This window comes from Geospiza fortis, unplaced genomic scaffold (genome assembly GCF_000277835.1).
Source record: "Geospiza fortis unplaced genomic scaffold, GeoFor_1.0 scaffold112, whole genome shotgun sequence".
NCBI lineage: Eukaryota > Metazoa > Chordata > Aves > Passeriformes > Thraupidae > Geospiza > Geospiza fortis.
In genome coordinates this window covers 29,127,652-29,141,111 of record NW_005054298.1, presented here as the reverse complement: position 1 = coordinate 29,141,111, position 13,460 = coordinate 29,127,652, and the positions used below count along the sequence as shown (strand labels likewise).

General features: G+C 38.4%; 1 protein-coding gene across 2 annotated transcripts in view; it reads right to left on the bottom strand.

Annotated features, from left to right (window-relative positions):
• COL5A2 (collagen type V alpha 2 chain) overlaps nucleotides 1–13,460 on the bottom strand; it is a 98,391-nt gene that overhangs the window by 16,349 nt on the left and 68,582 nt on the right. For both annotated transcript variants that reach the window (XM_005415985.2, XM_031055952.1), the window contains exons 17-35: nucleotides 13,016–13,060; nucleotides 10,665–10,718; nucleotides 8,796–8,894; nucleotides 8,312–8,356; nucleotides 8,110–8,208; nucleotides 7,679–7,732; nucleotides 7,063–7,170; nucleotides 6,524–6,577; nucleotides 5,708–5,806; nucleotides 5,001–5,054; nucleotides 4,388–4,486; nucleotides 4,239–4,292; nucleotides 4,087–4,140; nucleotides 3,539–3,592; nucleotides 2,927–2,980; nucleotides 2,552–2,596; nucleotides 2,024–2,122; nucleotides 1,159–1,266; nucleotides 981–1,034 (exon numbers count right to left, since the gene is read on the bottom strand). In XM_005415985.2, coding sequence (XP_005416042.1) covers nucleotides 981–1,034; nucleotides 1,159–1,266; nucleotides 2,024–2,122; nucleotides 2,552–2,596; nucleotides 2,927–2,980; nucleotides 3,539–3,592; nucleotides 4,087–4,140; nucleotides 4,239–4,292; nucleotides 4,388–4,486; nucleotides 5,001–5,054; nucleotides 5,708–5,806; nucleotides 6,524–6,577; nucleotides 7,063–7,170; nucleotides 7,679–7,732; nucleotides 8,110–8,208; nucleotides 8,312–8,356; nucleotides 8,796–8,894; nucleotides 10,665–10,718; nucleotides 13,016–13,060 — 1,332 coding nt within the window. The remainder of the gene's footprint in view (nucleotides 1–980; nucleotides 1,035–1,158; nucleotides 1,267–2,023; nucleotides 2,123–2,551; nucleotides 2,597–2,926; nucleotides 2,981–3,538; nucleotides 3,593–4,086; nucleotides 4,141–4,238; nucleotides 4,293–4,387; nucleotides 4,487–5,000; nucleotides 5,055–5,707; nucleotides 5,807–6,523; nucleotides 6,578–7,062; nucleotides 7,171–7,678; nucleotides 7,733–8,109; nucleotides 8,209–8,311; nucleotides 8,357–8,795; nucleotides 8,895–10,664; nucleotides 10,719–13,015; nucleotides 13,061–13,460) is intronic.

Sequence of the window (13,460 nt, the reverse complement as noted above, 5' to 3'; positions counted from 1 at the left end):
AGATTCCAAACCCTCCATCCAAACCCACCAACTCCACATAATGATCCTTCAGTTCGCCATTACTTCACCTGTTCATTAACTACCATAACCTCTAAACATCCCTTACAATGAATAAGAACTGCTCTGTATCTTTGGATAATGTTTGATTTAGATAACCAATTCCAGCTCACAGATGATAACTTTATTAGAGCTTCTGTAAAGAGGGTTTCTCAAAAAAATTTTTCCTCTTTAACAATAAATGTAGTCTAGACAGGATCCTTGTATTCTGACTGTACCTCAGATTTCCAAATGCTTAGCAGCTAGTACTCCAACTGATTTTCACAACCCAAGAATCTCAGATATATTCTCAATTCATGTAAAAAGTAACTTGAATAACTTCTGGGAAGGAAAAATTGTCAATGCATACAAAGAAAACCCAGTGCAATAGAGATTATTGGACAGTTGGTCTGTGCAGCAGAGTGTGTGCAATGTGTCTTGAACACAGCTTGAGCAGACTAGAGAACTTATAAATGCAATAGGCATTCAAAACTTTCTAGAAGTGCCAGCAACTTACTGCTTATGTGAAGCTTAGTACATTGACAGGAATTTTGACCTGTGAAATTTAGGACAGATTGTGGGCAACTCGATGGAGACAAGGAAAAGGAGTCTTAGTCCAAGACTGAGATCTGGAAGATCTGTCTGCTCATTTGTTCATATTTTTACTATAGTCAACTTAGACTAATCCCAAATCAACTGTGAATCCTTTCCATTGAACTCTTAACTTCATTATTGATGATAACCAATAGGGGCTTGGTGCACAGACACGTTGTGCACAGCAGTCTTGATAAACTTGAAGATTTGGAGGGTGAGGTAATGACTGTAAATGTATGACATACCATGATAACACTGCATTGTGCTTAAATCCACAAGCAGAGTCCCCTAGCACAGTACACAAACTGCGTGTGAAGAGCAGGTCTAAAGGGAAGGACAGATGTACTTACTCTTGCCCCATCGTTGCCAGCTGTACCTTCAGCACCTTTCTCACCTACGCCACCCTACGGAAAACACCCAGAAAGTCCCAGTTATGGCACTGAACGCTGTCCAGGTCATATCCTGGAATAACTGCAGTGTTAAGGGACAGGTCATGCTACTCAGGAGGACAGCAATAAACACACTTACTCTATCTCCCTTAGGGCCAGGTGTTCCAGCAATCCCCCTCTCTCCAGGCATACCCTGAAGGCCTGGTGGTCCTGGATCTCCAGGTGTCCCACTAGGGCCTGGGCTTCCCTGGAACAAAAGACAAGTTGTTGCCTATTCATCTGAGAAGCATCTTTGTCTCCAGGCTGCAGAACATGTTGTGCCTTTGTTGAAGTCTCTGAGGTACAGTTTTAAGTAATAATTTTATCTGAAATTTGGACTTTATTCACATTCAAATACTTTTATTTTCCCATAGTGTTACTCAGGAAGTTCAACTGTAATACCGTAGTTCTTCCAAATACATCAATATTTAATCAGTGCATACTGGAGATGAAAACAGATAAAAAAAGCTTGAGAGTCTTTCTGCCTTGACCTTGATGTCACATAGGTTTAGTATGGAAACTAGGCACAGGTAGAAGTTGCCAGGGGCAGAGATGCTCATGTCTATTACAGGTCTCACATAACTAGAGGCACTCCCTGCTTGACCTGAGCTTGCTGGCCTAGTCACATCCACAGCAGATACATGCAAGCAGGCATGAAGCTTTCAGCATTTTCTTTTAACTGCTTAGCCCTGCCAAGTGTCTTTGTGTAAACTGGCATGGCTCTTACAACATTGCTAGAAGGTTTTCTGCAGTTCAGAAATGGCTTTGCCCAGTTCTACTGTGAATTCTCAACATTTAAGTACGCTGCAAATTTTTAATATTGTTATAATTGGAATTGTGTGTCCTTCCTTATATAACAGAGATGCCTTCACATTTACAATTAAAAATCTCTCTCTAATGTTCAAGCAAATGAGCAAAATTATACCTCACATCACTGCAGAAATTCAAATCTCTACTCAGTTTACCTTTGGGCCATCAGGACCATGGCCTCCAGCCATCCCCTTTTCACCCTGGAGTCCTGAAGCACCTGGTTCTCCCCTTTCCCCTGGATTGCCACGTTCTCCCTACAAAATGGAAGATTATCATTTATTTACAAGGCAGAGTAGAATTCTGGTAGACAAAATCCTAAATACACCACAAGAGCAGTAGAGCCTGTGAACAAATTTTAGGAGAAGTGATTAAATAAAAACTGGTTTTATGCTTTTACTGTTAGAGGTGGGGGAAATATTTTGCTCAGCAAACTAAAATTCTTATTTCACAGCATAAACCAAATCATTAGCTGCTGGTACTCAACACCACTTCAGGAGCTACAAAATTATTAAAGGTGGTAGATTTTACAGAAACTATCTTAAAACATATTCATATTTACACCCATTTTGTTGGTGGGGAAAAAGGACAAATACTGACTTTCGCTGTTAAAGTCCATGGCATGCATCAATTTCCAACCTCACAGAACTGTTATGCACATTTAAACTCTGAAAGAAAACACCTACCCTGGGGCCCAATGGACCAACAGCTCCAGGATCTCCAGGCACACCCTAAGAACAAAATTCACCATTTGAATGAAATCATTATTCATAACTTTATATTTATGGAAATCAGAGACAAACATTTTCATTTCCAAAGTACTGTGAATGTAGATGGCCAGTTCTAAATCCTATCTGTCAATGACAAGAGGTGATAGTCCACTCAGTCCAAGAACACAGATTCTCATAATTATTTTATGCCAAAGCAGTTCTTAGACAGCTTGCAGACCACATCAATCAGTAAGTATTTTGAAAGAGAGTGGGAAATTCAATTAGAGAGAGAAGAAAAAATAAAACTACTTTATAAATTGTATTTTTAATATTATGTTACACATACATTACCTGATCACCTGGCTTTCCTCCCTCACCTGGAGGACCTGGTGGCCCAGGCAAGCCCTGTAAAGAGTAAATAAAATGGTCACTAACATGATAGAAAGTTATGTAAATCCAGACTTAACTAGGACACCAAGATCATGAATGTTGCAGTACCCTCAGTACAAGAGCACACTCTCAGAGATTCCCAAAGGAAAGAGTTACATGAATATTTCACCAAAGTGTCTCCCCCTCTCTAAATCAGATAGCAGCCCTTCCTTAACATTTGCAGGACATCTCAGCCCTAGAAGTAAAGTTCTCTACAAACAGATATTGATTTAATTAATACTTCATTATCAAGACAATTATTTTGCTACATATTTGGAACTTTTTTGGAAAATCTTCAAATTAAAACTGATTGACATCAAAGGTCCTCTCAAGGGATACAGAGCTGGTGTTTAAGCCTTTGCCAGTGGTTTAGTGCACAACTGATATGAAAGTTATGGATCATTAATTATTCTGAACATCTTTGCCTTAGTTCTGAAGTTATATTATGCATCATTTGATTGAATTTTTCCAATTTAAGTTGATAAAGACATGTTTGTTTCTTTTTTAAATTAAAAAAAAAATGGATGCACATACCTGAAACCCTGTAGGACCTGGAGGGCCTTGTTCTCCTCTTTCTCCTGCCAGACCCTACACAAAAGGAAGTAACAAGTAAACAGAAGATAAATACAGGCAGGCTCCACAATTTTTTCTTTTCTCTGAATATGCATATTTTCAATTAGGTATTTATTTGCTATACATTTTTACTCATCCCAGGACAAGACAGCCTATCTAAAAGACGTAATAAGATGTGTATAATTTCTTTAAAATCCTCCCCCTAAAGGTTCTCTGGTAACAGGAAAACACTCAGTCCCATTAAAATCAAGAAAGATGGGAAAATTACTATGATAATTTTTTACTCCTTACACTATTTTTTGTAATAGTAGAAGGAATTAGACTACTAATATATATATTTTAATACAAAACTGGCAATTTTTCTAGAATTATTTTTCTTTAAATGTTCTTGGAATTTTTGCTTGGACTCAGCAACTGGCATGAAGATTGATAAGAACAGAAGCCAAAATATGAGTGAGTAGATGGAGTACCAGGTAGGCAGGCAGGCAGAGAGGTAAAAACTGACTTACTGGTGGGCCAACAGGACCAGAAGGGCCAACTTCACCATCTTTACCAGGAGCTCCCTACATGAAAATGACAGGGGAAGAAATCTTGTGCAGTGAACATACATAACAGAAAAGCACCATTTTCCATAATCACTGCAAATAACAGCCACACTCACCCTCTGTCCTGGGACTCCTGCATTGCCTGCTTCTCCAGGCTTTCCAGGATCACCCTGAATTGCGGAAATAAAAATGACCAGGTTTAGATATTTTTCACCCATAAAATATACAAAAGTGGGTGAAGTCAAAAAGAGATTGCCATACTCACACTACCACCCTTTGGCCCAGGAAGGCCCATGCTGCCTGGCTGGCCTCTGATTCCTATGGAACCTGCTGGGCCTGGACGTCCATCCTCCCCAGGAGCACCCTGCAGAGATAAAGCATTTTCCACATTAAATTCTAAATATATTTATTCATATGAATTTATTAATCCCAAAAAAATGCTTGTATATATAAATAATAAAACATTAACCTGGCTTGGGGCTTCACTTATCAGTCAAAATGTCTTTACAGCAGACATAACAATAACCATGCTGCTGGATTTAACCAAATGCTATGCAATTATTAGAACTGAATCGTGTACAAATAATTTATCATGTCCATGCATCAACTAGGAAAATATGTCCAAAGCATCAACTAGGAAAATATTTAGTTCAAATATTTATCAATGATGCAGCAGCAGGTAAGCAAGAGACACTGTGATACAGACAAAACTAAACAAATGTTATTGGTACTAATTTTGAAGTTAGGAATGTAAAGTAAACTATCAAAAGATGAGCCTTAATAAATAAAGAAAACTCATGTTAATAAAAGCAATTTCAGTGAGGTGGGACCTTTGAATTACTGTGACATTAACTGAAAGGCTAATTTTTGTCACTTACCAAGGGGCCAAGTTTTCCTTCAGGGCCTTGGACACCTGGATTTCCTGTCAAACCCTAAAAGCAGGAATAGTAGTGGTGTTAGGTCTATAATTCTGTAACAATCAAGAAATATTTAAAAATCCCAAAGAAATGCTTGATTGCTGCTATAGCACAAACTTCTCCATGTTAAAGGTCCTCATCCTTTTATTCACTTTACAGTTTCATCCCTCACTGTCTTTGATTTTTCTTCTTCCTATTCTTTCTTGCTTTACACCTCTTGAGCTTCTCATAGGCTCATCTTTATTTCTGCCATGATCTATATCACATTTTACTGTTCCCTTTATCCCCTTTATCTGATATTTTGAATTGTCCTCCAATAATTTTCCTGAAAAAAAATCTCGAGGTGATATGTACCACTCAATCTTCTGTGTTACCAATCACCAATTTAATGAAGGTTGGCCTTCAATCCATGTTACCTGTGGCAATTGTGCTTTACAAACACGTACTTCCTTTGCATCAGCTGTTCTCAATCAGGGCTATTTCTCCTTTTGCTAAGACACAACCTATGCTTCCCACCATCAGCAGAAATAAAGACAGTTCTCTCTGCCTTTAGCCCACTGAAACCAGTCTGCCCTTGCAGAACAGCTTCTGAATTCCCCAGCATTCACTGCTGCCTTTGGAGAATGAAAGGTACCACAGTTTATAGGGTACTGCTAGCAGTCCCTTACCCTTGCACCTGGAAGGCCAGGCTCACCAGGACGTCCAGGATCTCCCTGACCTCCTTTGGGTCCAGAAGATCCTGCTGGACCACGCTCTCCTTGGGCTCCCTAGAAAGACACCAGTGAGCTACTAGTTAACAGCTGGAGCAGTAACAGAGTAGCAGGTTAGATAAAATAGTATCTTCTATTAAGGACCTATTTTTGCAAACAAAGTTACAAATCATTAATACTTTTTCTATTATTAGTTTCCTAATGACTATCTTTTCTCCCCAAAATTATTACTTAAGAGTTTCTCTTCCTTAAAGCAAGTTTATGTAAGCATTTTAGGATCCCTGTATTTTTACCAAGAAGGTAGGAATTTACAGAAGTACTAGACAAATGCCTATGTGAGCCATTTCCCTGGAAGTGTTAGAGCATTTAGGAAAGCCAGATAAACCCATCTTTTTAAGGGATAAGTCTAGAAAATCACACCACACACAAAGAATAGGTAATTTTTCACAGAGCCCCCTCCTACACAGCAATACATAAAGCAATATAGGAGTAGAACAGGTCAATCCTTTACTGTGCACATTTCAAAACAAGGGAGCCTTAAGTCAGGGACAAGCAAGCACAGCTGAACATCATGGGAACTGAAAGTGACTTTTCCCAAAAAATTTTTGTCTCAAAAAATTCAGACCCCTTTTTAGCATTTGTAAATTGGACAAATTTCTGCCTGTTTGCCCGGAAGCAGAAATTTTTAATGGAACACTTCCTTTTTATATGTCTGTATGTATGAAGATTTAACAAACTACACAATAAAAGAGGGACTCTTTTAATTTAATTTACCTTTGGTCCAGGCAAGCCATCAGAACCTGGGAAACCACGGTTACCAGGAGCACCCTAGGAAAAGCAGTAGATATGAGACAACTATCTTAATTCTTACATAGATTATTACAAATAAAGGACCAGATTTATGGATTGAAGATTCAGTTCATTTCCTTACAATTTTCTTACTTCAGTACTTTAACTTGGGGAGTGGAGGGTGGGGTTGTGACTTAAGACTGGTAAAAACATCAGTGTCTCATTCATGCATGCTGGACAGCTCCTTCTGTGTGAACAGCCTCATGGAAAGCCAAGATGAGCAGTTGTGCAGGTGTAGGAAGAAGTCTGCAATGAACTTGTCCTATCTCCATCCTTTCTCCTACCATACTATCCTCGTCACTGAATCTCCAGTGTGAAAAAATAACACACAATAGTAACTACTGCTAGGAAAATAAGGTTGACTACATGCACAATCTAGCTGTAAGAACATCCATGGGTAGGTCAAAAGGTTTTCAGCTTAGCAGCGCATCTCTTAAGACATATTATTCCTCTAGATTTCTTACCCTCTCTCCAACAGGACCTGGTGGACCTACTGACCCTGGATCACCTCGAGGACCTCTTTTCCCTTCTTCACCTATGGGGCCAATGGGACCCTGGGGACCTTGTGGGCCCTAGTGAGAATAAAATGTTATTTTAAAAAACATTGTTAAGCTCACCATTTCTCAGGCACATTGAAACAGACTGTCTTCTGGACACTATAAACATTTTTCCCAATAAAAGAAAAGAAAAGAAAATAGAGATCAGTTAAAAATAACAGCTTTTCAGCATCTGCTTTCCTCTTTTACAATGTTTATAGGCTAATAAACTGTAATTCTGCAATTGGGCTGAACACTGCTTCTTATAATCAGCCACAATAATTTGTACTTTGTCAAGCTGCAAAGGAGTCAAAATTCAGTGAGACTAATAGAAATTTTCAAAGGAGAAGACAGTGGTAAAGAAACTATTACTTCACCTCTATATTTTTGTCAGTTAATACATGATTATTTAACTGGTGAGAAAGAAAAGCTGAAGATTGGTTGATAAACCAACTCGAACTCTGCAGAGTTGGTTTTCTCCCAGAAGTTACATGGCTAAGCCTCTGTGTTTCCTCTTCATCTTAAAAAGCATATGGAGACTTACAGGTTCACCTTTGGGTCCTGCTTCTCCCTTGAAACCTGGGACACCAGGGTCTCCCTGAAAACAAACACATGAATAGCACCAGTAAAGTTAAAAGTCTGCATAAACCACTTCACTTTGTATTATGCCATAAAACAAACATTTCCTAGTTTAGTGACTAATTGTAGGCAGTACAATATGATGCTTATAATGGTTTATCTTTACCATTATGCTTGTTTATTATTATGTTATCAAAAAAAAATCTCTTCTCTGAGGTTTATAAAGACACACTTCTTTTTCAAAGAAGTAGTGATATTTTGGATACACAGCAGATTCACAGGACCTGAGTATGCTACTGCTGTGTTTAAGGAAGCCCACTGCTAATCCCTGTTTCAGTTCCATGGAGCGGCGCGTGCCAGGCACTACAGTTCCCAAAGGGACAAAGACCCCATTACCGGCTGGCCTCGAATCCCGGGGGGGCCGGTGCTGCCCTGTGGTCCTGGGGAACCAGGGGGGCCTGATAATCCAGGGGGGCCTCCAGTGCCTGGAGATCCCTACAAATACAAACAGCAAGCACAGTAAGGAAACACAATCAAAATAAGGAAATACAAGAAATTAACTTACACAATTTCTTCAACAGGAAATATGACTACTTACAGTAGGGCCCTTTGCACCAGGAGAACCATCTGTCCCTTCAGCGCCCTAAAGACACGGTACCAATCATTAGAAATCATTTTAAGGAGATTGGCATCAATCACAAAAGCAGAAGATAGTTATTTTATCCACTTTACAAGACCAGAAAATAAAGGCTATTAAATAAATGCAGCAACATATGGAAATGCTAAAAAGAGCAATAAAGTATGCAAGTTAGTGCGAATTTTAGTGCTGAAGATCTTATGTTTAAGCTTAAGTTTTAAAATATTTTGAAGATTGAGACTGTATTGAGATCGTGTAACTTTCAGTTTTCCAACTTGCAATAAAATAACAAATAAAATTAGCACAAAACATAGGAATGAGACCTGTTTTCCTTGGGGAAAAAAGGTACTTTGAGCAAAACTCTGTTGTCAGGGCACTAAAAACCCCCATAAACAGGTGAACATGCACATGCTGAGCACTGAGGAACTCAATTCAATGTACTCACAGGAAGACCTTGTGACCCAGCTGGGCCCTGAGGACCTGTTTCACCTCTTTGTCCTTGAGGACCTTCGGGACCTCGAGGACCTGTTGGACCTGCTTCACCCTAGGATTCCAGATGAGAAAACAACTTCAGATTATTTTGCTCTAAAATGTAACGCTATAAAGTCATTCAAGAGGAATATTATACTAAGCTTATAACAGAAAAACAATTCATGTTTGAAATAGTTTGTCATCCTTAAAATGCAATTTTTGCTTACCTTATTTTGCTTCTATTACTTCCAGGTGAACACCAACATTAAAAGTATAGACAGGTTTTTTTCTCAATGTATACAAGACAAGGAAACTTTGCAGAAAAGCAGCACTATCCAGGAGTCCAAATAAGATCAAGAACAACCTGTCTCTCTAAAATACCACTAAGTGTCTGTAATTTTACAAGTTTTTTCTACCTTCATTAATAGCAAGGCTGTTAAGATTTAGATATGGCAACACATCTGGGATTGGCTGATTTGGTTTGTTGGTTTTGGGTTTTTTTGCACAGCACAGAGGAACTCATTGTTACAGAAACTACACTAAATTTCAAATCCCTGTAAGATTAGACTGGATGATAAAAAATTCTTGCCAGCATCTTCTTTAAATTTTAATTTTATATAGGAAATATGCCTTTTGGAACTGATGGCTATTAATATCATATCTTCATAAAACAAGTCCACATCTTCGTTGTATAATCTGCTGAGCTTTTATGAGTTCAACTATTCCAATTTTACATCATCTGATGATCAAACTGAAGGTAGCTTCTCCTTTTCAAAAGCTCTAAGCGATGCATCGTGTGACAGCTTTTTTAAACATTTCCTTAGGTAAAATCATGCTGAGCCATACTAAAACATTTTATGACATGCACTACAAGGGCTATCATTTAACTGTACACTCCTCTTGTCTAGACTGTACGTTTTCCAAGAAAGGCTGGAGCAGTTGGAGCGGATGATCCTAGAGGTCCCCTTGTAACCTGCTATTCTATGACTCTATGATTAAGTTGATACTGTTATTAACACTTGTTTCCAGACATTGTCATGAATCTTGCCAGCTTCACAACAACACAAAAACATCTGCTGATCTTGGCTATCTGACCAATTGAGAGTTTCTTCTTGTATAACATTTTCTTATCATGTTTTAGGAGTGTAAAGGGTCAAAGAAGTGCAGCTGGATGCATAAGGAAGCTGTATGAGTTTTCTATCTCTGAAGACATTGGCCTCAAAGCTAAGAAGTCAAAAAGAAAAAAGAAAAAAAAAAAAAAGAGCACTTTCTTGCAAAACAAGAGGGGGGAGTGCCACATAGACAGTGCTACAACAAATGAAAATTTTTCATTTCACAGCTGAATCACTCCAAGCCACAAAAGGTAGTACCTGTAATTTTCTCTGTTGTGATGAACTGCACATCTCTGTTGGGGTTCAGGCATTAACCCCTTACCAGTCTAGATCATCCCAAAAAAGTATTCTTGGCCAAAACTAGAAGTTCCAACACTAGAAGGTCCTGCCTCCATATTGTCTTTGACTTGCCCTCACAACCTCACTTCTAGCAATGTATCTTGCTATTCTTTGAATATTCTGGACAAGATTCCTGAAGCACAGCATGGCCGTCATCTTATAATCACTCCTTGACATAAGAAAAATGGAAAGCAAAGTATCTTAACAGTGGTGAATTGCAATTGCTTCATTTGGCTTTGGGTTTTATCTTCTGTCTGAAGGTCTTAATTAAGACTGATTTCACAGCAGCCTCTGGGGATCTGTACACGTCAGCCTGAGCTCTGTGCAGTCTAGTACATTTTTAGTTGTGTGCTGTTATACATTTTAAAAAGACGCTTTCATTTTTTATTTACCTTTATGCCAGGAATACCAGGAAAACCTGGAGATCCAGTTATGCCAAGTGGGCCCTAGAAAAGACAGACACAAAGCTGTAACTCAGTGGTTTAGATCACACAGGTTAGTATCTCATCATTGGGTAAATATGGGTTTAGAATTACCTGTATTTTTTAGTCATAAAACATTTGTTTATAAAAAAATCAAAATAACTCTAAATATCAGGTTTTTAAGTGATACAAATACATTTTATAGAATTGTGGTGCAGTTCTTTAATAAAGTGTTTGCTGCCTTCAGCAAAGCTACAGCTCTTGATTCACCAATAATGCCTGAATTGCAATGTACACAGTTCACAGTGAACAATTATAGAATTAAGATTCCTAAACTCACAGCAGATTCATTTGAAAGCTGTAAAACACAGACTTTGTATCAAAATTTCAGGGCTAGAGAGACAAAGATATTTCCATTTCCATAAAGTCTCTTGTGCTGCACGAGACATTCAAGAGAACTTTCTTCTGTATTCCAAAGGCTTGGGAGGGCGGCACACAGTGGTTATTAATACTCACTGCAACACTGGTCCCAGATAATTCCTCTTTATCTTTTCCTGATTTTCTGTCTCTTTGTAAGATATGATTCATGCTGAGAAAAAATGTTCTATGTAATAAAGCTCTCCTGACAAACTTAATCAGAACAATCTGTCCCACTGAGCATTAATTACAGACAACATTTCTGCTGTGACCTTGCACTGAATTTCTACAGAACTGATGTAACAGCTCACCAAGTATATTTTTGAAAACCTATGTCCCAGTTTATTGGATCACAAATAATGTCTGCCAAATCTCTCTCTTGTTGCAGGAAGAGTTCCAGGATTATGCTGTACCACTGCACTGACCCAAGTAACAACACATTTCATTAACGCTTTCTCCAGTGAGAAACATGTGCATTAAGGATGAGTATCTCCCTTGTGATACTTGATGGGATTTTCCAAAAATATTAGCCAACCACTTATCATGTCCAGTGAAGCTGAGCTCACATTTTATGCCAAAGAAAAATTACAAGGTTTGTGTAATACCTCCAGCTTGCCACCCAGCTTCCTTTAACTTTATAGTTTGTTTTAAATATTGAAAAAAATATTTTCTTTGTTTGAAAGGTTTTCCTAATAACTAACCTTTCCTTCATGATACACTAAATAATTGAGTTGTGTAGCTTTTTGGCACTTACACTCATCTTTCGAGCTTCTATACAGTTAATTATTTCTTAATGAAGTGTTTAATAAAACAGTCTGTTCATTAAGATGACACAGGTAAATAAATTTTTCTCAGAATTTTGTCACAAGTAAATAAAGAGTATGCACAGAATGAAATTCTAACTGCAAGCAGGTGTGGTTTAGGGTTTTGAAGGGGTTTTCTTTGTGCAGGGCTTTTGGGATGTTTGGTTTGGTTTGGTTGTTGGTTTTTTCTAAGCTGAACATCACAAAATGGTAAAGGCTGACTGTATCAATGGGCAGAAGCTGTTATCCATATCCTACAAGTGATGCTTTCAGGAAAAAAAAAGCAAATACAAATACCACATTTTTAAAGTGGAACTTGGCCTTGCACAAATAGTACAAAACCATTACCAGTTTTCACACGCAAAAGCAACACAAAATTAACTGTATGTGAGAAACATCCCTGACTTACGTGAATTCACACAAATGTATTCTGCAAATGCAGAGATTGGGCTGTGGGATCAAAACCAACATTGCTACACTGACAGTCTGAGTGCAAACAGCCATGTCTTCCTCTGCAGCCCTGCTGCCATGGTGAGAGAACTTCAACAGCCCTGCAAGCCAGGCTTTCTCAGCTTGGCAGACATTCCAACACAGGTCTCTGTCCTTCAGTTCAAAAAGTGACTGTCCTTAATTAAAAGGCCCCTTTACACATCTGGTAATGGAACAATTGCAGGGAGCAAATTGTGCTATCAGTGAGTGCCTTTCTTCTTGCTGACAACAAGCCATTTGCAGCTTTGCAAGTGAAGGAAGATAACATTCAAATATGAACTGCTTTATATTGCAGTGCATGCACTTGAGGCACTTTCCTCCCCACCATATGGGCTCCATAAGAGCAGCAGAGCATCACCTCCCCAGGAGAGGCTATGGGCAACTCCTCTGCAAATTAAAACCTTCAGATGAAGTAAACTACAGAGGAAAATTTTGCAGAGGGCAGCACTAAAAGTAAAATGAGTACAACAAGGAATCATTCTCAGATAATTAATTCCAGATGCACTTAACTGATACCAGCAACTGCCAACTTTTTTCTTTTTTTCTGGTAGTGTCAAAAGGCAAGTGGAAATATAGAGTGAAAAAGTGGTTGATTGAGAACCAATCACTTACCATTGGGCCTGGCTTCCCAGGCATACCATGCTGGCCACGTCCACCCTAGACAGGAAAACAGAAAACACAGAGTATTTGTAAGAACTCTACCTATTTTTTAATTATTTATTGTCAGCATTTGTGATAAAACTATATCTACTAAGGTGATTGAAGAAATGATGGATTGCACATTCCTCCAAACACTGGCATGGAAAACTTCTGGAAGAAATTATGCTCCCATTTGAGTTAATGGATTTCTCTATTTTCAGAAAGGACAATATTTTGAGAGTGTCATTGTATGGTGCACATGATACAAGTGGATCATATAAAAGTCATGGGGAGAAATGCCAGAAAAACAATACTTGACACTGGATATAAAAGCAGCAGGATGAAAGTTCTAATTCAAATATGATCTCATGTCAAGGATAATCCCTTTTTTGCTGAAAATCAAAATATTTTTAAGAAG